This window comes from Hydra vulgaris, chromosome 06 (genome assembly GCF_038396675.1).
Source record: "Hydra vulgaris chromosome 06, alternate assembly HydraT2T_AEP".
Taxonomy (NCBI): Eukaryota; Metazoa; Cnidaria; class Hydrozoa; order Anthoathecata; family Hydridae; genus Hydra; species Hydra vulgaris.
In genome coordinates, this window is record NC_088925.1 from 22,855,001 (window position 1) to 22,880,000 (window position 25,000).

The 25,000-nt window shown below is 27.3% G+C and overlaps 1 protein-coding gene across 3 annotated transcripts in view; it reads left to right on the top strand.

The window, feature by feature from the left end:
- LOC105849501 (cilia- and flagella-associated protein 65) overlaps window positions 1–25,000 on the top strand; it is a 131,337-nt gene that overhangs the window by 52,020 nt on the left and 54,317 nt on the right. For all 3 annotated transcript variants that reach the window (XM_065799616.1, XM_065799615.1, XM_065799617.1), the window contains 5 exons: window positions 5,388–5,441; window positions 6,625–7,142; window positions 15,713–15,797; window positions 21,949–22,031; window positions 23,481–23,544. In XM_065799616.1, the coding sequence (XP_065655688.1) occupies window positions 5,388–5,441; window positions 6,625–7,142; window positions 15,713–15,797; window positions 21,949–22,031; window positions 23,481–23,544 (804 nt within the window). The remainder of the gene's footprint in view (window positions 1–5,387; window positions 5,442–6,624; window positions 7,143–15,712; window positions 15,798–21,948; window positions 22,032–23,480; window positions 23,545–25,000) is intronic.

Genomic DNA, 25,000 nt, shown 5'->3' on the forward strand with positions numbered 1-25,000 from the left:
AAGGTACAACGATAAGGAGAATCTGATGATGAAGAATGAGATAATAGTTTTAGAGAGATCAAACTGTGATCAGAAGCACCTAAGGGTGAATGTGGAGAAACTAAGCGCTGACTAGGATCAGAAACAAGACAAATTCGAGTAGAGAAGGTAAATTATTCAAATTGTTAAGAAAGCAAGTTGGAAAAGTGATTATTTGTGTTAGAGAATGAAAAAGGAAAAAGTTGTGGGCCTTAACACCTGCAAAATCACTGACATTAGAACCAAGCCATTTAGTGTGATGATTATTTAAGTCACCAACAACATTGATTTTGGCTAAATGATAAAGAGAAAGGGTCAATTTAATCAGAAATAACATAAAAATTTATTTTAGAATAGAAATGGCATTCATGTATTTTGTTTAACAACATAATCATAAATCTCACAACAGTTTTTCCTGTTTTATTGTATTTTGTTATAACAGAAAGTGTCAATAAAGGAACATGCAATGTCTAATTTAAAATATTAGTAATATAAGTAATTTTAAACTTTTTCAAAGATGTGTTGAATTATTTATCTAATTTTAAATTAATTGGCGATAAGTGATTTTTGTAGCTAAAATAAAAACACACTTTTAACTAAAAAATTAAAAAAAAAAATATTTTCTACAATTATTTTATTTAACACTTTAACACTAAATTTTTTTTTTAATTATTGACCTTAAATATAACAGAAAAAACATGTTTGACCCATGGCTCCTCTTTATTTTTCATAAAAAATAGATTTTGAGTGTAGCAAAAAATAGATTTTGAGTGTAGCACCAAATTGTTTAATTTTTGTTCTGTCAAAAATACGATGACTTAAGTGCAAGCACTAAACAAGAAAAACTATATGTATATATATATATATATATATATATATATATATATATATATATATATATATATATATATATATATATATATATATATATATATATATATATATATATATATATGTACTCACTTGTTTTTATTCACAAACAAATTACAATATTCTTTGGATACCCTATTTTACAAAAAAGTCAGTCTTTGTATAGTAAAGTTCAAAACAATCAGTAGGATGTAGTAGGTTTTCTAGTGTAGGTTTTACATTAGTATACAGTTCTTCTTCTACCACTATGTTTTTCTGTCACTGCAGACTAGACAGTCTTTTGCATTATTACTTGGAACTTGTGCAATAAATTGTGGCTTATTGTTGAGGTGTTTATTGTCATCTAATGATGACCGCCTTCCTCTTCGTTCTTGAATATTATGAATGCTTTTTTATATCTGCAGGTAACTGTTTTCTATTTTTCATTATTGTCCCTGTAGTTTGTATGTTCATTTTGAGGAGCCCTTGTGCAAGAGAAAAACTAGTATATAATCTGTGATTAAATAAGGGATAACTACTACCTTGGGTAGCCTCTAAAAGCTCATCATACAAATACAATATGATTCAACTTGTAAACTCAGGGTTCCCACTCCTCCTTATAAACCTTAAAAAAAAAAAGTCCTTAAATGTCCTTAAATAACCTTAAAAAAAAGTTCAAGTTTAACTGCTCTCCTTAATTTCTCCTTATTTTCTATTATTATCTTCAAGGAAATATTATTAAAGTATATAGATTATACTTATCAATAGAGAAGCAAATAGTTGCTTCTTTGATGATTTGAAATCCTACACCTAAAAAACACTGACTTTCAATTTTTTTAAAGGTTCCCAAACACCCTTGATATTTGACCGGTCCCTGATGATTTAAAAAAAAATAGTTTTTTAAAAGTAGGTCATCTTGGGTCTCAAATTAAGCGAAATTTTATAAAAATTTCAAAAATAATCATCATTTTATTTGAAAAAAATTCACATTAGATTTTACTGCAATAAGTATGACATTTTAAAGAAAAAATGAAAAAGGTGCATTTTTTGTAGTTTTCATAGCAGTGAAATATTAAATGTTTTTTTTTTTTAAATGATGATTATTTTTGAAATTTTTTTAAAATTTTGCTTAATTTTAGACCCAACATGGCCTACTTTTGAAAAACTATATATTTTTTAAATAATAGGGACCGGTCAAATATTCAAGGGTGTTTTTTTTTTTGATTTCCATGTACATCATTGATGTCCATGGAAATCAAAGACTTAAGTATAATATTTTTTAATCTAGTGATGTTACGTATATTTTAGGTCAAGTTTTGAAATTTGAAATTAGGCTGTCCTTGTTTTTATTTTACAAATTTAAGTTCATATAATACTAAATGAAATGTCATTATTTAATGATTCTCTTTGTAATTAGATGACATTAAAGCTGACATCTAAATCTAATGCATTAAAAAGAGCTTCCATTGAAAAACTAGAGTCTCTTCAAAAGCTTTAGGCTGAAAAAAAGAAGCTTGTTAAAAAGAAAAATGAACTTTAATAATGTTATATATAAAAAGAAAAATAAACTTTATTAATGTGTGTGTATATATATATATATATATATATATATATATATATATATATAGTATATTATATTTATAATAGTTTATCTATTTATATTTAATATTTATTAAAAAAAGAACAATTCTGTTTTTAAAGTAATCATTTTCTTCTTAATTCTCCTTATTTTTTCCTTGAAAAAATTTACGTTCGCAACCAAATCTTCTTAAAAATTGGGAAAATATATCCTTAATTCTCCTTAAAGTCCTTATTTTTAGCCTCACTTTTAATAGTGGTAACCCTGAAACTGCATCAAAGGTCTTCCCAAACTTTCAGTAGTGTAATTACCATAATACAGTTCAAAGAAACTAACATAACCTGTTTCACTATCGGCTAAGACAAAAACATGAATGCCCCACTTTGTGGGTTGTACATGTGAAATGCAACTCTCCCTTTGAATCCAATATTACTTTCATCAATTGCAATGTTATGAGATGGAACAAAATTTCTAGAACTTTTTATTTCTAATACAACACAATGCATTTTTCTTGTATGTCTTGTATATTCAATTCATTAGATGGATTTGATGCATCTAATGTATCTGAAAAAACCAAGTTTTAGAGAAAACTGCTAAAAAAAATTGCATGTAGTTCAGACAATCACAAGAAAAAACATGTTTTATACTTGATTTTTCATTTAGAGACATATTCAAAATAGTACCAAAGTAAGCATGAATTTCTTCAAGTGTCAAATCTTTCCATTTATGCCAAATAAAGAGATTCCAAATCATTATTTACAATTTTCAACCTAGCATAACGATTAGTTTCGGTTCCAATATCTGCAAGTAACTCATCAGTAAAAAATAACTTGAAAAAATCTAGTTCATGTGTTAAGTTTATTGAATACTGAGGGTCTACATTTGCTTCTGTGAACGGTTGTGCTTTAAATGCTGGAGTATCTTGCATTACTTTTGTTCATCCTATTTTCAAAGCAGGTTCATTATCATCAATTTCATTTAGTTTAATATTTTTTCTATGACTCTGAGACTTCAGTCCTAGATTCACTAAAAGTGTATTCACTATTGCTTTCAGTTCTTGTTTCATGCCTTCAATACTTCTTCAGTTGCATAACATTTCCTTGCCATTTGTAAATAAATTTTTACTAAAACTTTCTTAGAGTATAAGTGAGGTAGAATATAAGACAATTAAAAAATGTTACTGAAAATCAATAAGTTGAAAACACACTATAATATAACCAATTGAACCAAGTAAATTGTCCAAGTTAGTTTAAATAGATAATTTTTTCTGTATAAACAAAAACATAGTAGATGTCCCATGGCACGGGACATTGGACCGCAACAACATTTTCATTATGTCCCGTCACGCCATACATTAAGCTGCAAAGGGTTAAGTCCTGGTAAAAAAAAAATTTATTTATGTTTTGTTTCTCTAATACTTTATCAAAGTATGAATTCAAAAGCTCTATTTTTTTTTTAAGATTAGAAATGAAAAACTTATTGTTTTAGTATTTTTACAAGTAAATTTTATTATTAAAATTGTTTTTTAATTTTAATTAAATGATTAAAAATAATTTGGAATATATTTTCATTGAAATAGTTTTGCAAAAAGGTCAAGCTTAAATAAACAAACAATAAATTTAATAAATATTTATAAAGTAATTAAAAATTGAAGTATTAAAAAATTTTAAAAAGCATTGAAAAATTTAGTTTATAATATCTTATATTAACTTTATATACTGCTTTGTTGGAGCTCAACATCCAGAAATGCAAGGTTATGCACATCAACACATACAATGTTTTGCCACAGGTTCATTCAATGAACAAGTATTCTGCCAACAGTATAATCAACAGAATCGAACTTAAGTTGACAACATCTAAATTACCAACAACTTAAAGCATGAGAATCAAGCCAAAATTGCCGTTGCCAAGGCCAATAATGTCTTTGGAATCTTAAAACACACTTTCATCAGCAGAGATACCTAAGTATGGAAAAAGCTTTACACCCCCTATATACTCCCACATCTTGAGTTCGCAGTTACTGCCTGGTGCCTGTACCTTGAAAAAAACATATAGTACATCCGGGCTATCAAAGTAACACACGAAATAAAGTGCTTTAACTATGAGACAAGATGCATCAAACTCGGACTCAGCTTACTACTTGATATACGTATACATGGAGACCTCATCCAAAAATACAAAATCGAGAGCAACATTAATTCAGTTAGCTGGCATGTTGCTCCGCTTAACATCCCACCAAGCTACGGTCATCGCAAGCGCTTTCATTGTGAAATGAACAGCAATAGCCTCGTTCCATTCAACTTTTTTAACAACCGCGTTACTCACCCATGGAATGCACTACCAAACGAAGTTGTTAGTGCTCATAATGTCAACTGCTTCAAAGCACTTCTTTGATCAGCTCTTAACATAATTACTTCAGCGCGTCATCTTCTGTGCAATCATGCTCAAGCTAGCCAGGCTAGCTGTTGATGAGCTTATGGAACACGCCCGTTCTGTGTAATATTATTTAACTTAACACATTTATTTTTTACTTCAGTTTGTTTTTAACACTACTGAAGTAATTGACACTCACAATTTAAAAATTACTTCTCCAAACACTAGATAATTTGCATTTTAAAAACCATCAAATGATACAATCTTTTATCAAAAAACTGCTTTGAATTCAAGCTTTTTTAGGGGTGGAGATATAAAATAATAAAAAATATTCTAATATTAAATTTTAATTTATAAGATATTATAAATATAATATATAGAAGATATATATAAATATAATATAGAAGAATAAATATAAGAGTATTATATTAATAAATTATTTTAAAATTTTTTTTAGTTATGCTGACTTTATAGGTTACTTGCTACAAAATTTTAATTGGTTTTTTTGTTTACCAATCATTTCAACTGCTTTTTATTTTTGATTTTTTGAACCTTTTTTTTTTATTAGGATGTCCAAAATAAAATGTTTAGTGCTGAGCTTGAAGCTTTTGTATTCTATAAGGTAAGTTTGTTTTTTTCTTTTCTTTTAACATGCACAGTTTAAAATTGTATTTATCTTTTTTGTTTTGACACTATCTAAAAAAAAATGTTTTTATTATGTTCTTGGTTTGAAAGTGTTTTCCTTACTCATTTTGTGAAAAACAAATAGAAAGCACCTGTTGTTCCTTGAAAACGTTGCTTATATGACTGAGGCAATGATGTTTTAAAATTTGTGTAAGTTCTCAATTCGCATTAAATATTGAGCATTCTTTTAGAATGTTCCTAAACTGTTCGGAATTTCCAAAAAATTTTTGGAAACTTCCGGATTTTTCTAGAATGTTCTCGAATTATCCAAAAAATACTATCAAATTTAAAAGATGAACTTCTGATCTTAAAACGTTTAACCTTTTTCAAATTTTTAAATCTTGACTTCCACGTTCTACTCTGATAACTATGGGAGGTCATCAAAGATTTCAAAATGGTGTCATTCCTCGTGGGTCTTCAAGTAGCTATCATAAAATTTTAGTGTGTTCTTTGCCTCTGAGACAGCAATGACATACAGGTGCATTTCTATCACAGAAAGGTAAAAAGTGCTATTTCCAACACTGCGCATTAAGTGAGGCCTCATCGTACAATTTGTCACTGCTCTCAACAAAGAATTGGTACCTTTAAAGAACCTCTAAGATCTTTTTTCCAAAGCTGTTTGAGGCTAGATTGTCACTCTATATCAAGTCTATATCTTTGTTGTTCATATTAATAATTATATGGTGAACATGAGAGCTTATCCAGAGGAGCAAGCCCATTTTAAGGACAGTGTAATAGAAACATGATGGAGTACTACATTTAGGGGTTGCTTCGTTAAAGTGAGTTATAGTACTAATGCAAGTCAAGAAAATTTACTCATTTCTGATGTTTTTATCTATTGAATATGTAGCTATTGTTTTTTATTAAACCCAATTAACAAATATATGAATTTTTTTTTGTTCTGTCTCAATAAAAACTAATTTTCTTTGTTTGTGCTCAGCATTATCCCACAGTTTTAATATGTAAGCAATTGAAACACTTTGAATCCAAGGACAATAATATTGTTTTATTGTGTATCTTTATTATGAAGTTCCAATTTTGTTTTTCACAATTCAATCAGGTTAACATACTTTTTAAAAACTGTTGTTTTATCTTTTTTTCTTAACATTTTTACTATTTAGAGTATGAGAGATCAAAGTCTAGTAAATGACTGTACAATTACAGTACCTTGGTGTCTCACAGTTGTAATCACTGGACATACCTTTGGAAGAAATAGTGAGTTTTATCTGCCTGTATGCAGTTGGTCTTCTAAAACAATGGTCTTTCCCCCTGCCAGTTCACTTGAGGAATCAGTTTATAGAACCTGTCTCTTACAAAATAATGGTTACAATCCTATTCATTGTGCATTTACTCGCGATGACACGTGTGTTTTTAGTAGTAAACCTGATGCTTGTTTAATTCGAGAAAAGTTCCAGATATTTGTATATCGAATGTCACCATTGAATTGCGGAGTTACAAAATTTCAACCTACATGCACTCTTAATTTTTCTGAAAAATGTGATTTCAATCTTACTATGACAACTGAAACTGTGAATATTTTATTTACTGAAGGAGATCTTCTTTACTTTATGCCAACATGTGTTGGACACTCATCATATCAGAATGTTCAGATTCAAAACTGTTCTCGAATACCAATAAAGTTTGTTTTTTTTTTAATTTTATCCTTTAAATATAATTATATGTTACAAAAATTTATAACTGTAATTTTATTTTGTTTATGTAAGAAAATAAATTTAAAAAATTTTTCTAAGCATTTTGGGACTTTTTTAACACAATATATTATATAGAATAAAAAAAGCTATATAGAGAAATAAGTAAAAAGTTTTTTTGTTGCCATGTAAAGTACAGAGTTTCTATTTACGCAAGACTCATAAGCTTTAAAGTGACTTTTAATACATTGAACCCAGATTTTCTCTGGTTACTTTTTGTCATCAGACCTAGTATAAAATACTAGTATTCACAAGTATTTTAAGCTTTATGATTTTCTTTTAAGCTTTATAATTTTCTATTATAGTGCATATAGAATCAAGAAAGTGTTATATAATTTGAATCAAAACTATAGTATAATATTTATGTAGAAAATAAAACTGTGATTTTCACAAATTTAAGTTTTATACAATCATTAAAATTTAAGTTTCATTGTAATCATTAGGTGTAATAAAAATTTTTTGTTAAAATATATATACAAATGGAACTAGTTAGATGAAACTATTATATAAAACTTATATTAGGAGCATGTGAATCGTGGAAATTTTATTTCATCTGATGATTGCTATAGCATGAAACTTTAAGTTGTGAAAATCACGTAGTTTTAATTTCTACATACATGTTTTAAAAATACTTTTGTGCAAATACTTTTAAAATTAAGGCACTTTTTTTAACATTTTTATACAAGAATAAAATTTGATTTCTAGTTTTTTTTGGACAAGAAATGCTTTGCCAATAAATTGCGAATTTGTTCTTGTTATTGTTAATGATCTTAAATTATTATAACAAGATAACTTAAAACTATATTGTAACTAGAATACGACTTTAACATGACATAAAAGTAAATTTTTTCAACAGTAGTTTATTTTAGAAGGCCTCCTAATCTCAAATTAACAATCAATAAAGTAACAATGAATGTAACAATAGATTGAATTCTTTGATAGGTTTTCATAAAGTTTTCTGAGAATGGCAGAACAACAAAAAATAATCTGCTTTTACAAAATTAAAAAAAATTTTAAGATTAATTCATATTCATTAAAAAATTTATGTCAATCATAAATAAACATTTATACAAATAATTTGTGTAATATTTTAAATACTATGTTTTTGCTTATTGTTATGTTCCTTTTGCTAATAAGTTGTACTCCTAATAACAACTAGGTTAATTTTTTATCTAAATATCTTATTAAAGAAACCAATACTACCACTGTTAATATTGCAATAATAACACTGTTAATCTTCAGAGTAAAATTGCAATATTAACAAATGTATACAACATTTTTACAAATATGTTTACACTTTAATGTTATAAAGCTTCCTTTTATTACTGTACTTTATTGAGTTAACTTAATTTCTGACTTTTTTCAGCAGTAAATTCTTTGCTTTTTAAATCAAGAATTAAAAATGGTGAATAAAATTTAAAAAATATCCTTCTTTTCTACTTGGGTTAGTTTAAAAAGGCTCTGCAATGTGTTTTTTTGTCCCATTTGAAAGTATGAGTTCTGTACATGCATCATAAATTATTATAATTTACACATATTAAATAGGTAAAATCGGCCCAGCTGTTATCGCCAATGACAAAATAACACTACAATACTTATAAATAAATTGTAAATAAACATATTATTCATAAATAAAATAATTTGGATTTCAATAACTTACAACTATTAGTCTAAACTATCTGCAAATAGTTTAGACTAATTGTTGCATATTATATATATATATATATATATATATATATATATATATATATATATATATATACATATATATATATATATATATATATATATATATATATATATATATATATAGAGTATTGGACAAAACATTTGCCACCAACATCGAACAATGCTAAAAAGTGTTCCTAATTTTACATGTCTTAAAAACAAAACAAACTATACTACCACAGCAATCAGTTCAGGAGTCTGGAGTCATAGCATGCCATAACATGAGCAATCAGCTGACAGGTGACAGCACACAGGCAGAATTTCGTTGACAAGTGCCATTTTGCAGCGGACAAAATAAGTGCAACTTTTTTGGTTTGTTTCATTTTCTTAAGTCTGGTCCGTGTCAACGTCACAGAAGTTTTTTAATAATTAAAGGAAGTATCCAGAAGTTTCCAGAAGCATGCAGAAGCTTCCAGAAGTTTCCAGAAGAAGCATCCAGTAGCATCCAAAAATATCCAGAAACATTCAAAAGCATCCAGACGCATCCAGAAGCATCGAAAAAAAGCATCTAGAATCTTCCAGAACAGGTTCACACAGGTTCATTTTACTATATAAGAGACATGCATATCGACATGTAATTCAGTCAGTATATGGAAGTCAATCAGTCAGTATTATCAAGACAGTTTATCGAAATGAGTTTTATCAAAGTGTTTTATCGAAGAACATCAATACAAGAAGTGAAATACAACAAGTGTTTCATTAGATCAATACAGCCCACATCCAACCAAGACGTTGTGTTCCACAGAGCATTATTGTATCATCACAAGGTAAATGTAACATGGTAAGCCTTGAGAAGCGTGATTATTTATTTTTATTATTGTTATGACTTCAAGTGCAAAAATGGCTGCCGACAGTCTTGGATTGGAACTAAGAAAGAAAATTATTGGCGATTACGTAAGTGGAATGTCACAAAAAAGTATTTGTGATAAATATCGCGTGAAAAAATGGACCGTATCAAGACTATGTTCCAAATATTGTTCTACGGGGAAGTTGGCAGCAGATAACAAAGGTGGAAGACTGCGTTCCACCACTTCTAGAGAGGATTCTATGATCTTCAGATTCTATGATCAGATTATGATCTTCAGATTCTATGATCAGATCAGATTCTATGATCAGATTCTCAGATTCTATGATCTTCCGTCAAGACGGATCCCTGGATATCATCAGTCGAGATACAAAAGCAGTTAGAGCTGCCTGTATCGGACCGAACAATAAGACGTCGTGCTGTTGAAGCCAGATTGTTTTCTCGACGCCCTGCAAAGAAACTGCTGATTTCACTAAAAAACCAGAAGAAAAGACTCCCGCTTGCTGCATCTCATATTGACTGGAATGTGCAGAAATGGGGAACTGTCCTGTTCAGTGATGAATCGAAGTTCAACATCATTAGGAGCGATGACATTTGCCGTGTACGTCGACCGGCCGGAAAACGCCTCGATTTACGTTACTGCCATAAGACCGTGGCGCATGGTGGAGGCAATGTAATGGTCTGGGGGTGTTTTTCTGCTAATGGTCTAGGTCCAATACATCGAAACGATGGAATAATAGACCGTTTCATGTATAAAAATATCTTGAAAGATGTTATGTTACCTCATGCTGAATGGAATATGCCAATAAAATGGGTTTTTCAGCAAGACAACGATCCGAAACACACTGCAAAAGTAGTCAAGCAGTGGTTTCAAGACAACCACCTATCGGTGATGGATTGGCCGCCACAATCTCCGGATCTCAACCCTATCGAGAACCTGTGGGAGATCGTCAACCGCAGAATTAATCGTGAAGGTGTTCATAATAAGGATCAACTGTTTGAACAAATCCAAAAGGCCTGGGCAGCGATTCCACAAAGTTTCATTGATCACCTGATCGAATCTATGCCTCAAAGATGCAAGGCTGTGATCGACAACAAAGGATTCGACACAAAATATTGATAGCGAAATACAGCTTGGTCAACATTTTGTTGAGTTGTACTTGTTTTGTCCAGAAGGAAATCAACTTTTTAAATACTTTTGATTAATTTATTAATTTTTGTGTACAAATAATGAACTTTGTGATGAACAAAACTTGAAGAACTTTGTCTCTAAACAGTTACATAGTAACTTCTCTAAATTGAAAAAATGCAGCGCTTTTATATAAAGAAACTAAATTAGCATTATTTGGTTGCACTCGTTTTGTCCGATACTGTATATATATATATATATATATATATATATATATATATATATATATATATATATATATATATATAAAGAGTTTATTTTCAAAACGCGGTAAACGCTATTTTAAAAAAAAATGTAGAAATTGTGTGGTTTATTTTTAGTTTATAAGGGCGTAACAGACATTGTGTCCGAATATATGCTAAGCAAAGTATAACCCTGTATTTTTCTACTTCTAAAAAACATTTATTTTTAAAACACTGTATGGAGTTTTTAATTTATTTTCAAAGTACAGTATTTTATTGTGACCAATCCGTGGCAAATGTATATTACTTCTGCGCAAGCGCAAACCTTGTAAAGTTGCGTTAATGAAATGGCGGGTTGTGATGGACAAGATTAATGCGTTATCTAACCTCCTATTTCACATAGAAAAAAGATAAAATGCTTGAAATAAGAAATAGGAAAAGCATTTCTTCATTCTACTGTTTTTTTATACTTTCATACTTTGTTTAACTGAACTGATTATGGAATAATGATGGAAAATATATTTAAAAAAAAAAGCATTCAATAATAATACTTATTTTATTTTTGCTAAACAAAAAAAAAAAATTATTTTATTTTTGTTAAACTGACAATTGCTTTGTTGCAAAGAATATGAGGCTAATGCAGTGTTTTATTTTTAAAATTTTATTTCATTAAAAAATATAACGATGACTTTTATGTTCTATTAATGGTCCATTAATTGTAAACAGACTTAAAAATAGAGGCGGAAATAAAAAATTAATGGCTGATGAAGATAAGGGAGATGTTTTAAAAAATTTGATTCATTTTCCAATGCATCAATTCTTTGTCTACTTTTATATGCCTGCAATGGACAAAGCAAGAAATAAGCATAGTGTTGATGCTTTTTTCTTTGAAAAGGCAATATTTTAAAAATCTGATCACCATTGTTACAACTACACTGCACTAAAAAAATATTATGGTTAATTGTCTCGTATTTAACTCTCCTAAATAAATTTAAATTCACAATCGCGAATTCTGAAATATAATAGTTTACATTACTTTAACAGAAAATTGTTTACATTCACATTATCATTAAAATATAATTACCAAACATTAAATACACAGAGTTATACAATATGTTAAATAAAATTAATCATTAAAAGTTATTTAAGTCGTTTAAAGTTTATAAACTTTCCAAATATCTTAAAAATATAATGGATATACCGCATTTTGATAATAAGCTGTAATTGGATATACAGTATTTTGAAAGTAAATGCAAATTTATAGACAAAAAATTTTTTTTTTTTATTTACCAATATTTCAATTATTAACATTATCTAATATACTTTATATATATACATTAAGCAACAATAATTTTTCGACAGCGACATTCATTTTTGTGGTATTGAGACAATAGAAAAAAGTCTATTGTCTCAATACCACAAAAATGGATATACCGCATTTTGAAAATACATTCTCTCTCTCTCTCTCTCTCTCTCTCTCTCTCTCTCTATATATATATATATATATATATATATATATATATATATATATATATATATATATATATATTCTTAAAGAACAGAGCAACATTAAATTAGTAAAAACACTTATCTAATTTTTTTCTTCTACAAATTGTTTCACCATCAGTAGGTTCATCTTCCTAATGAACCTATTGATGGTGAAACAATTTGTAGAAGAAAAAAATTAGATAAGTGTTTTTACTAATTTATATTTTATATATATATATATATATATATATATATATATATATATATATATATATATATATATATATATAAATATATATATATATATATATATATATATATCTATCTATATATACAACTTAGAAGTATAACACATAGCCGAAAATCCCTCCTCTATTACAACAATAACACATGGATAAAAAAATTGAACCATAAAAGTTTTGATGTAACAATGGGCAGCTACGATGGCGCTGAAATTTGCGAACTTGTAGGGATCTACATTCTCAACGAATTATCTAATATAATTATAAAAACCGACATAGGGCTTTACCGTGATGATGGCTTGTTGATAATACGCAATTCTAACGGCCAAGAAATGGAGCGAATCCGAAAAAATATAATCCAAAAGTTTAAAGATGTTGGATTTCAAATAGACATAAAAACAAATCTTAAATCAGTTAACTTCCTTGATGTAACTTTCAATTTAGCCCAAAACACCCATAAGCCTTTCAAAAAACCCAACGATAATCTTCAATATATCCACATATCTTCTAATCACCCACCACAAATTATTAAACACTTACCAACTTCAATATCAAACAGACTATTACAAAATTCCTCCAGCAAAGTTATATTTAATCAATCTAAAAACGAATATGAACAAGCACTAAAAAATAGCGGATACAAAAACTACTCCCTAAATATCAGATCAAACAAAAAATACCCCAGAAAAATCGTAAACACAATATCATATGATTCAACCCCCCATTTAATAAAAACGTCTCCACAAATGTTGCAAAAATGTTCTTGTATTTACTAGAAAAAAACTTCCCTAAGAAACACAAACTTCACAAAATCTTAAACAGAAACACTGTAAAGGTAAGCTACAGTTGCACTAAAAATATAGAAAAATTATAAGAAACCACAACAAAAAATTTATCTTCCCTAGAATTGAAAATAATGATCCAAAATGCAACTGTCGAAACAAAGCAGAATGCCCCCTGAATGGTCAGTGTAAATCCACCAATATTATATATAAATGCATCATCGCAGTAAAAAACCATTCCAGCAAAGTTTATATAGGATTAACGGAAGGTGAGTGGAAATCCAGATACAACAACCACAAATCATCATTCAACAATATTAAATACAAAAATTCTACCGCCCTATCAAACTATGTCTGGGCTTTAAAAAACAATTTTAATGAAACCCCTATGCTAACATGGTCTATTCTCAAATCAGTACCCCCCTACTAAAATATTTCCAAAAGATGCCCACTATGTCTGTATGAGAAATTTACTATTATATCATATCCAAAACCTGAAGAACTGTTAAATAAGAGAACTCAAGTTATATCAAAGTGCCGCCACGAAAATAAATTCTTATTAAAAAATTACAAAGCTCGCTACAAACCTGAAAAACAACTATAAATAAAATTAACTATACTAATCTGCTCCATATATCTCTAGGCTAACTAATAAATTACTCACATACTCAGCTTTTGTAATATATTTCATAATATTATGTATATTTTTATATCAATTTTAATTCTTATTTTCTTATTTTTATTTTCTTATTTTTTAATACACATTAACACATAAAAATATTTTAAACAACATTAAACATATAACTATTTCACAATTATTAGCCAACTAAAAACAAATTAATAATATTATTAACCTAACTACTAATCAATTTCCGTCCCGTAACGATTTAAAATAAAAATATAAACCGTAACGTCCACTAAACAAATCGTAGCAAAATTAAACTTTTACTACTTGCCTGATGATTGTGATAACACATGAAACTCAGAGTTGCAATATTAAATTATATTATAAACATTAGCATTTAGCTAATTCCTGGTACTGCAGGTAACAGTAACATATATATTATATATATATATATATATATATATATATATATATATATATATATATATATATATATATATTTAGTGTGGTGTCAAACATGTTATCTAAACACAAAAATAATGTTTTTAAATAAAATAAGTTTTATATTAGGTTGATGCAATATAAATGCAGGATTTTTGATTTTTTGTGTTTAGCTCAAGTTTAGACCAATAAATTGTTGTTTTAACATGTAGTATTATATATCATTCAAAAGCTTATTTTATTCTCTTTCTAAATATGCTTGAAATTTATTGTAATTTTTTTTTCTGTCAATAATTTTTCTTTTAATAGCAGATGTTGAAACGCGATTTTTGCAATATTTTTTATATGATTTTAAGCTACGGCGTAATGCAGCTCAAACTGCTGGGATCATCAACAAAGTTTCAAGTAAGGGAAGTATCAACGAATGTATGTTACAACGTTGGTATCAGAAGTTTCATTCTGACAATGCAAGCCTCGGTGATGAACCTCATGCCAGACTTCCATCAGCCATTGACAATGAGCAATTGAAGTAGTTCATCGAAGCCGCTCTTTGCAAACCATACGAGAGGTTGCTGAAGGACCAATCAACCATCATTTACCATTTAAAGCAAATTGGAAAGACAAAAAAGCTCAATAAGTGGGTGCTGCATGAATGGATTGAACAGCAAACATATCATACTTTGTCCAAACATGTTTATTTATCTGCATAAATAAACTTGTTTTGCATTGCCAAAAATGCATTGATTCTAGTGATTTTTATTTCAATTAATAAACTTGTTTCTGAGTTGAGTTGTACGCATTTAAATTTGAGATATAAAAACCTGCATTTATATTACATCAACCTAATACTTTGTGAAACTATAAAAAATGTGAAAGCTTTAAGCTTAAATGCATTTTTTAAGTTATATTAAACTTGCCTCGCTCACCTCTACTGTTAGATTATTATACTGTTTTTGTTACTTACAATAAATAAACTGAAAACTATTTAGTTTAATTTTTGTATTGGTATTTAATTCAGGCTTCAGTGGAAAATTTCTAAAAGTGATCAACATATTTTGTCAGTTAAAGAGCAGCATAAAATAATTTTTCCAAATGAAGTGCAGGTAGTTTTTGAACTTGTTATGTTTTTAACAATATATATTTTAATTTTTTTATTAACATCATCAAAAACCTATATGAGTGAGTTTTAATTAAAAAGAAATAGTTATAATGGTCAAGAAAGTATGTAAATTAGTTTTTGTTTAACAAACTTAAATGAAAATATGAAAAATAGTAATTATAAAGAATAGTAAACTAAATTATAACTTTTATTTATTTATGAAATAATAACTATACTTACTAAGGGTGGAATACAAGTAGTGAACTTGAGTGTCTGATTTTCTCAAGTTAGACTTCAAAAAAAAGCAAATGGGTAAACAAAACTTGAAAATTTTAAGATCACGCTTGAGAAAGTCAAACTTAAAAAATCTAAAAGACATTCATTTAAAGGCAGAATTGGAAAAAAAAAATTTTTGTAACCAATAGCAGCAGAGTATTTGTGAAAGGAAAACTTTTTAAATAAAGCAAATAAACTATATATTTATAAATGTTTCTGAGTTTTATACTTTGAAAAGGTGTTACAAAAATAACAGTTTTTACTTATATTTTTTATTTTTATTAAAACTCGGTAATTTAATAATGGCATATATGCTATGCAGTTATCAGCAAAGCATATGTTAAACACAAAGTTGTTATTATTCATTTTTCTTGTTGAAATTTTTATTAAAAAGAAACTTAGCTTTTTTTCTTGCTCTTTACATATAGTATTTTACAATATCAATATCATTATATACCAAATCACCAAACTGAAGTCACTGAAGTTCATATTTGAAGTAAAGTCTTCTGAAATTATCAGAAAACTATAAGTACCAGAAAAGCCAAAAATATAATAAAAGTAAAATGACATTAAAATGAAAATTGACAAAAAAAATATTGATAATGTTACATACTATTACACCGATTTTAATGAACACAATTCTAAGGATTATTATATTAGAGCATTTCTATGATTTCGAATGTTATTTTTATTTCAAAAGATAAAACTTTTTTTTTTCAGCTTGAGTTCTTTATTTACTTTATCAATAAAAAAGATTTTCTTTGTTAATAATTTTTGATTTTTTATGTTTTTATTCTTTGATAAGTTAAATTTTTATAAAATGAATCAAGTCACTATTATAATTTCTTTTTATTTTTTCTACAAATCTTTTAATAGACGCTTTGGAACCGTTTTCCTCAATTTAATTTTACATTTCATCGTATACCCAAAGATCATTTTGTAGAAAGGCAATGTTGTGAAGAAAAGCAAGATACAATGTCTATAAAATTTTTTGGTTTTATAAAGGACATTGCAAACAAATTTTTTTTTTTAATTCAAAAACAACATTTCACTGTCACAGTGGTGCTAATAATATGGGATGTTGTCCCCTATATCATGGGCATGCTGATGAGCTTCAATCAGTTTTTATCAAATCACTTTAATGGCTGATTTGATAAAAACTCATGATTCTTGAAACATCTAGCCCATTAAATGCAAGCAGAAAAAATTTCTTTTGAAGAAATTTCTTTGAACTGCCAGGTAATTTTTAATTACCTGGCAGTTCAAAGAAAAATTTCCTTTTCTGTTTCTATAAAATTCTGCATTTTCGCTCTCAGGACTTGTTATAAGATATGTTTTAACTATTGTTCCAATATATATTATTCCATAAAAATTATATATAAATGCAGCATTAGATGCATGCGGATGACATCATAAAAAACAGTTGCGGGGGCCACAATACATACTATCAAACATACTACAGTATATACATTGACTGCATGGGGCAGCAATCTTTTCTTTCATTATTCTTCGTTTTTTTCTTTTTCTTAAAAGTTGAAGGGCACTTTTTTAATTTAAGAGTGCAAAAATGATATTAGGAAATTGCGTCCAAACATTGATAATGGCTATTCGTTTTTTTATTTCAAGTTTGCTTTCAAGACCGGACTGTACTGAACTTCAAAAAACAACTTAAAGTTTTGATTTTTTAAGAACGAATTTATTTCAAGTTCGTTTCTTATATTACACTTTAGTTAGACTTCAGATTTGAAGTATAACTTGAAATTTCAAATTCACCTTGTGCATTTTGAAAAAATTTTTACTTTCTCAAGTAGGCTTTTTAAATCTAACTTGAAAACTTCCGGTATAGTAAACAACTGTTTAAAGTATCAAGAAATAATCACAACTAAAATCATGATTTACATAATAAAATCATTTTTGAATACCATGATACTAGGTATAAATATCAAAGTTTTATACAATCTCTACTACTTGTTTAAACCTTATCTTTTGCTTCCTCGTTTAGCTATAGGTTTGTTACATTTTTGAAGAACATTTTTATTATATCTCTATATATAGTCTAACTTGAAAACCTCTAGTTTAGCTTGAGTTCATTCTTTGCATTTGCTCAAGTCAAATTTCAGATTTGAAGTATGGCTTCAAATTTTGAGTTCACTTCTTACTTTCCACCTAAAGACAGTAATACATTATTTACATTATCACTTTATACTAATAACGTAGTTATCTAATAATGTAATACTAAATTCAAAAAAAAGCTGAAATGTTATAAAAGTTATAAAAACTAGATAAGTAATTATGGATTTAAACAACTTAAAGATTTATATAGTATTGAAAAAAACATTTTTATAATAGATTCTAGAAAATGGGCATGTTGAAGAAACTGACTACCTTAGTAAAATCAAACCAATGAACAAAAATGTTTAAAAAGTTAATGAAAATTGCAGCATTTCAATAGCCATTAAAATTTTTACTTCTTGTTATTAGAGGAGACCTTATTAAACAGTGTAAAATTGATAGAGCTTATGATGTAATAAATTTCTTTTGCCTCAGACTCTCAATTACCCAGACATAATAGAACATGAGAAGCCATAACTATCAACTCACCAAACAGCTAACTGATTGTTGCAAAGAGAAGCATCATTTAAAAAACCAAGTAGTCAAATCATGGTTCAATAATATAACTCGTTTGATGCCTTGTGGCATCATGACACTGTTATAAAAGGGAAACTTGGTGTTTCTGTCAAATAATGTAATTTTTATTTGGTAATGTAAATTTTATTTGATAATTAAATATACTTGAACTAATATTAGCACTTGCTAATATTTTTTTTAACAATTGGAATAGTTATTGCAATTTGTACATTTAAATGACAAAATGAGAAATTTTGAAACTGAATCAATACACAAACAACCTCAATATGACTTCATACTTAAATAATTAAAAAAAAAAAGTTAGAAATAAAGTAAAAGAAAAAAATACATTTGAAGTTAATATTAAGAATATAGTTTTGTTTTAAAACAATATCATTCTTTGCATTTTATGTTTTTATTCTAATTTTTTTTCTTACGAATAGCTTTTATAAACTTTTTTAATTGCTTTTTAAATTTTGTTAGTAAAATATTAAAAAAATATGTTCTTCCGTTTAATAAATATCGTTTTTTAAAAGGATTAGAGTTTGTATTGAGTGGGGTTTATTTATTAATATTAAAAGACATACTTTAATGTTATATCACAAAAATCAGAGCTTAAGAGAACAATTGCAACAGTAAAATGCAAATATACTATGTTTTTCTTTTCCCCAATTAATATGTGTCCAATGAAAAATGGAAAAAACCGTTTAATTTAATTTGGGGACATTTTTTAGTTATACCTGCCTTTGCTATGACTATCAACAAGTCACATGAACAAACGATAGAGTTGGTATATATCTACCTGATTTCGTGTTAATTTATGGCCAACTCTAAACAACATTTTCAAAGCTAACATCAATAGTAAGAGTCAAAATACTTTTTAAATCTGGTTTAAATTAAGTCAAATTAATCATAGACTCTTATATGTACTTTTTAGCAAGTTTAACACATAGCTATTTTTGTAGCAAGTTTAACACATAGCAAGTTTTTTAGCAAGGTTAACACATAGCAAGTTTTTTAGCAAGTTTAACACATAGCAAGTTTTTTAGCAAGTTTAACACATAGCAAGTTTTTTAGCAAGTTTAACACATAGCTAGTTTTTTAGCAAGTTTAACACATAGCAAGTTTTTTAGCAAGTTTAACACATAGCAAGTTTTTTAGCAAGTTTAACACATAGAGATACTTAAAGATATGGAAGTTGTTAAGTTTTTTTCAAGTTATTAAATCATTGCACTTTTTATCAAAAAAAAATAGATATTGCTAAAGTTGCCACTAGTAATAGAACTCAGTTATGGAAATGTAGTAATGTAATCATGGAAATGTAGTAATCAAGTCATGGAAATGTCATGGAATTCCAAAAAAATTTATGAAAGTGGGAATTTATGGAACTTTTTATTTTTTTTTTTTTTTTTGATAGTGATATTTTTAAGATGTTTGCAAAGAAAAGTAATATTTCTAGTTTAAGATTTTTATCTTGAAGAAGATTACATTTCATGTAAACTATAGATAATTTTTTTATATTGTTCAAACACATAACAAAGTTATTGATTTGGTTTATTTAAGATGTTATCTTTTGTGCTTGTGTTAATATTTATTTGTATTATTTTTGTTTTGATACAAGTGTACTTTTTTTTTAATGATTTCATGAGCAACCTAAAGATATATCTCGCTTTTTTTCTTCTGTTAATTTAAGAAACTAAAATGGTAAAAAAAAAAAGAGAAATGAACAACCATTAAAATTTTATCACCAAGCAGTTTTATTAGTGATTGGCTGAATGATCTCAGATTTTTTAAATGGATTTCTGCTTGACAAAAAAGTATTTAGTGCAAAATTCAGTTTAAGTAACATAGAAATTGAAGCAGTAATCAGGCATGGGTAAAATTGGGTAAGAAATGTATTAGAAAAACTGAAGAAACCAAAAGCCATGCTATCTTTTTTGCTGAGCAATCAATGACAGTATAAAAACCATATAATGATTAGTCATTGTAAAAACTTTATAGCAAATTTAAAGTTCTTTAAAGACATTTTAAAGAGTATATGATGTCATTCCAAATTGACTCTCTAACAGTTCCTTCCTTCAATGATACCTTTGGAATGATCTTCACAAAGTTTCACATATTTTTATAAAAAAAGATTTTTTTGGTAATACAACCACAATATACAAATTCATCAAGCTTGATGTGTTTAAAATAGAAAACCAATTGCCAACTGATCAAACCTTACAGCAAACACAATTTTAAAAAAAATTGCATTACTATTCTTGTTAAATTGTCAAAGCACTGCAAGAAAGTTGTTCCTTTTGCATTTTGTACTACCATTACCTGGTAGTACAAAATGCATCATGTCTATCACCAATTAATATGGTTGATAACAAAAATGTTGTCACATGATTTGTGCAGTTGTATAAATCTATGTTGATATCTCCCTAAACATCTGCTGCTGCCAAAGCTCAGGTTAAAGGCTTTACAAAATCTGTTGTAACAATCAATATGAAAGCGTTCAGCCAGTTCAAAATCTGTTGTAACACTCTATATGAAAGCGTTCAGCCAGTTCAATTACCTTACAAAGCGCTTTTATGACAATTTTTTGATGTCTCATTTAAAAGAGAACAAATATTTTAAATTTTTAAGGAAAATCTGTATCCTGGTTCAATTTATCTCATAGTAAACCAAGATTTTAGTGTCAAGGAGTTTTTTGTTGAGAAAACTTCAAACCTTTTTGATTATAGCTTATTGTATGTTATCATATAACTCTAACAAAACAGAATGATATTTGCAATATTTGAATGAACATTTTGTGCTGTATTTAGTTAAAATGCAGAAAAATGAGAGCTCATTACTGAATATCTAGTGGCATAAGAATTATAAGAGAAAGAAAGATAGTTGTTTGTATAATTTTTGCCCTTAAAGAGGAAATTGAAGGTTTTACCATTAAAGCAGAAGTATCTAGTTTTATGGATTTGTTAGATAATGCAAAATGCAAAATAGTATAAATAATAGTTTTTCACTTAAGTTGCATTTCTAGAATTTCTAATTTGGGTATAGTAGTTTATCATTTTTAAATTTGAATGATCACTTAGATTAAAAAAACTTCTTAATTAAGGTATTTGTAAAGAAAAGTTTCATGTCTAGTTTAAGATTATATTTATAAAAAACCTTGGCAGGATCTAAAAAACACATTTAAAATCTACTTAATTGGTACCCAGGTATACACAAAGCTGGGTTTTTTTAGCATTTGTAATTATTTTTAGAATCATGTTTGGACCTTTACACCTGTTGTTGTACTTAAACATTTATTTAAAGTTAAATTACTGGCTTCTATTGATAATTTATAGTAAGTTTTTTTTTAATTTAATTTTTCTATTCGTTTTTGTTTGTTTTTTTATTTTATTTTTCTATTTTCTTTGTTAATCATTTTCAGTACTATAAAAAAATAGTTCAAAACAGTTGTATATAATAACTGAACAGGACTAATAATTGTGATTGATTATGACTTGGTTTAAAACCCATACACACATACACTGTGTGGCAATAAAAAGTTTTTTAATATTATATATTATTATAACACTAATTTTAACACAAAAAAATAAAAGGGAAATAACTTTTTTTTCTTTTAATTAAAGGAATGCCTGCCTAAACCAAAACCTTTAGTCAATGTATGTACGCTCCACTGCACCTATAGCAATATCAGTTAATGTTTTTTTGGTGAGCGATTAATTGTATGTTATTTATTTCTGAATACTGTTGTAGTAGCAATCAAAAAATTTGTCTAGTGAACAAGAAATGTTGCCTTTGGAAAAATGATGAAAAATTGGATAATACCATCATTTATTTTTATTAATATATGTTATTTAATAAAAAATGTTGTTTATTTATATATATATATATATATATATATATATATATATATATATATATATATATATATATATATATATATATATATATATATATATATATATATAATGATATTTTGCATTTGCAAATAAAGTTTAAAATCTCTTGTACATATAAGAATGCTCAATAATAAACAAATAATATTATTTATTTAATAGAGCATATATATATATATATATATATATATATATATATATATATATATATATATATATATATATAAACATATATATATATATATATAAACATTTTTTATTACATAATAAAAAATTGTGCGTAATAAAAAATTGTGCAGATAGAACGGAAAAGACTGATTTTTTATTACAAAAAAATTTATAAAATAAAAATTGTTTCTACAACAATGCCAAGATTTGTTTACTAATTGTGTTCCACTTCCTTTTTTCTGTTGAACATTTTCACACTAAGTAAATCTTTTTTTTTAACTCTAAGAAGAGTGTTTCTGTGAACTCCAAGGGTCACAGTGACCTCCTTGGGTGCCACTCCAACACTCAAAATTGAATAATTTGTTTGTTTTGGTTCCTATTTTTAATTATGTTTAAATATTGTTATTTTTTATTTTACCATAGTAATCTACATCATAAGTTTTCCATAGATACCAAAAATCCAAACTTAACTTTAAATTCTTTTTTTTTTTTCTTTTTTACAAAATTTTATGAGTAAACTCAAAAGTTTCCATTTTAAAATTAGTTGAAAGTTTAATTAATTTTTAAAAAGTTCATTAAGAATTATTAATTACTAAAAATTGTTAATTCCATAACTTTATTACTTATTTTTTTATATAAATTTTATAGATTTGTATTTCTTCTTTTATAATTTATTTTTTCTTTATATAAGTTTTATAAATTTATTTATTTTTTTCATGTAGTGAAAACACTCTCAAGAAGTATAGTTTTAAAATTGTTGGTGAAAGTCAAAATGCTGAAATTATTGTAAGTTGTACTACAACTATTTATTTAACTTTATAGAAACTTTGGTTAAATTTTTTTTTTTTCCAAATATTTGACAAGGTTTTATATCTTTTCATACAAGACATAATTAAAATAACCCAAAAAATAGAAATCATCAATTGATTGAAAAGATTAAAAATATGAACCAACCGGTAAAGTCAGATCTAGTAAAACAAAAGGTACATAACCTAGGAAAGAAAATTGGCATAAAACATCAGATGGCTTTAACAATCCACCTCTATCTATGCCTCTGAGATAAGCACCATACTTGTTATGATCCTATATGCATCAGTGTTATAAATTTTGGAACCGCTCTTTAAGTAAAGGTAACCAGCATTTATACTAAAGCTATTTTGACACCATCAGTTTCACAGCATTACTAGATTTATCTAATATGTTTAAGGAATTATATATTGCAAGTTCATGCAGCTATAACCAACATTAAGTTCATGAAAGTTTGAATGATAATGTAAAGGTAATTTACATTATCATTCAGAGCATTTAATTTTAGCATTTTTAATAGAATTGGATTAATGTCATCAAGTTTTACAAATTTGTATGATGTACTTAAAAAGTATTTTTCAACTTTCAATAATTTAATACATTAAAAGTCTTTAGGATTCATAAGGTTGCATAGGAGGCACATTTATTGGCGGTGAGAGAAAAGACATTACCCCAAGGCCTTCACAAAAAGAATCTTTAGGGTAGTAGTAAGTAGTGTGATAATAGGGTGAATTCAAAAGGGAAGTAGGAAATAAAAGATTTATAGAGATCATTGCATGGTCAGAACCACTCAGGAGGGAAAAATGAGAAACTGAAGACAAGCTAGGGTCAGAGACAACACAAAGCTCAATGAGTGTAGGTAAGTGATTAGAGTTGTCTGGAAAATGAGTCACAAAGTTAACTATCTGAGTAAGAGGTTGAAAAATGCAAAAGTTATGGATTTTAGTGCCAGCAGGGTCAGTGGTGTTAGAGCCAAGCCATTCAGTGCAATGAGCATTAAAGTCACCATTAAAAACAATATTGGTAGTGGGGTAAAGTAAAAAAACATGGTCAATTTGATCAGAAATTACATCTAAAAGAGTGCAGTCTTGGGAAGAGGGAGAACAATAAAGAACAAAAAGGAAGGTGATAGAATGAAGAGGTGCTAAGCAGAAGAACATTAACAGACTTTTTAAAGGATTCAAATCTGATTTCACGACAAGTAGGTGAGTTGATGCATATGTATTTAAGGCTTTAATTTATATTTGAATTTTGTATGTATAGAATAACTACTTCATACTGAAAATTTAAATCAAGGCAAGAAACTGTAAAAGTGGTTCTACCAAAAAGGCGTTTATAACACCTAATATTGCTATAACCAATTTATTTGGTTGATTAATAGGTCACCCAAAAAGTTTTCCACTGTGGTAAGTTTGTGAAACTTTAACATTCACTA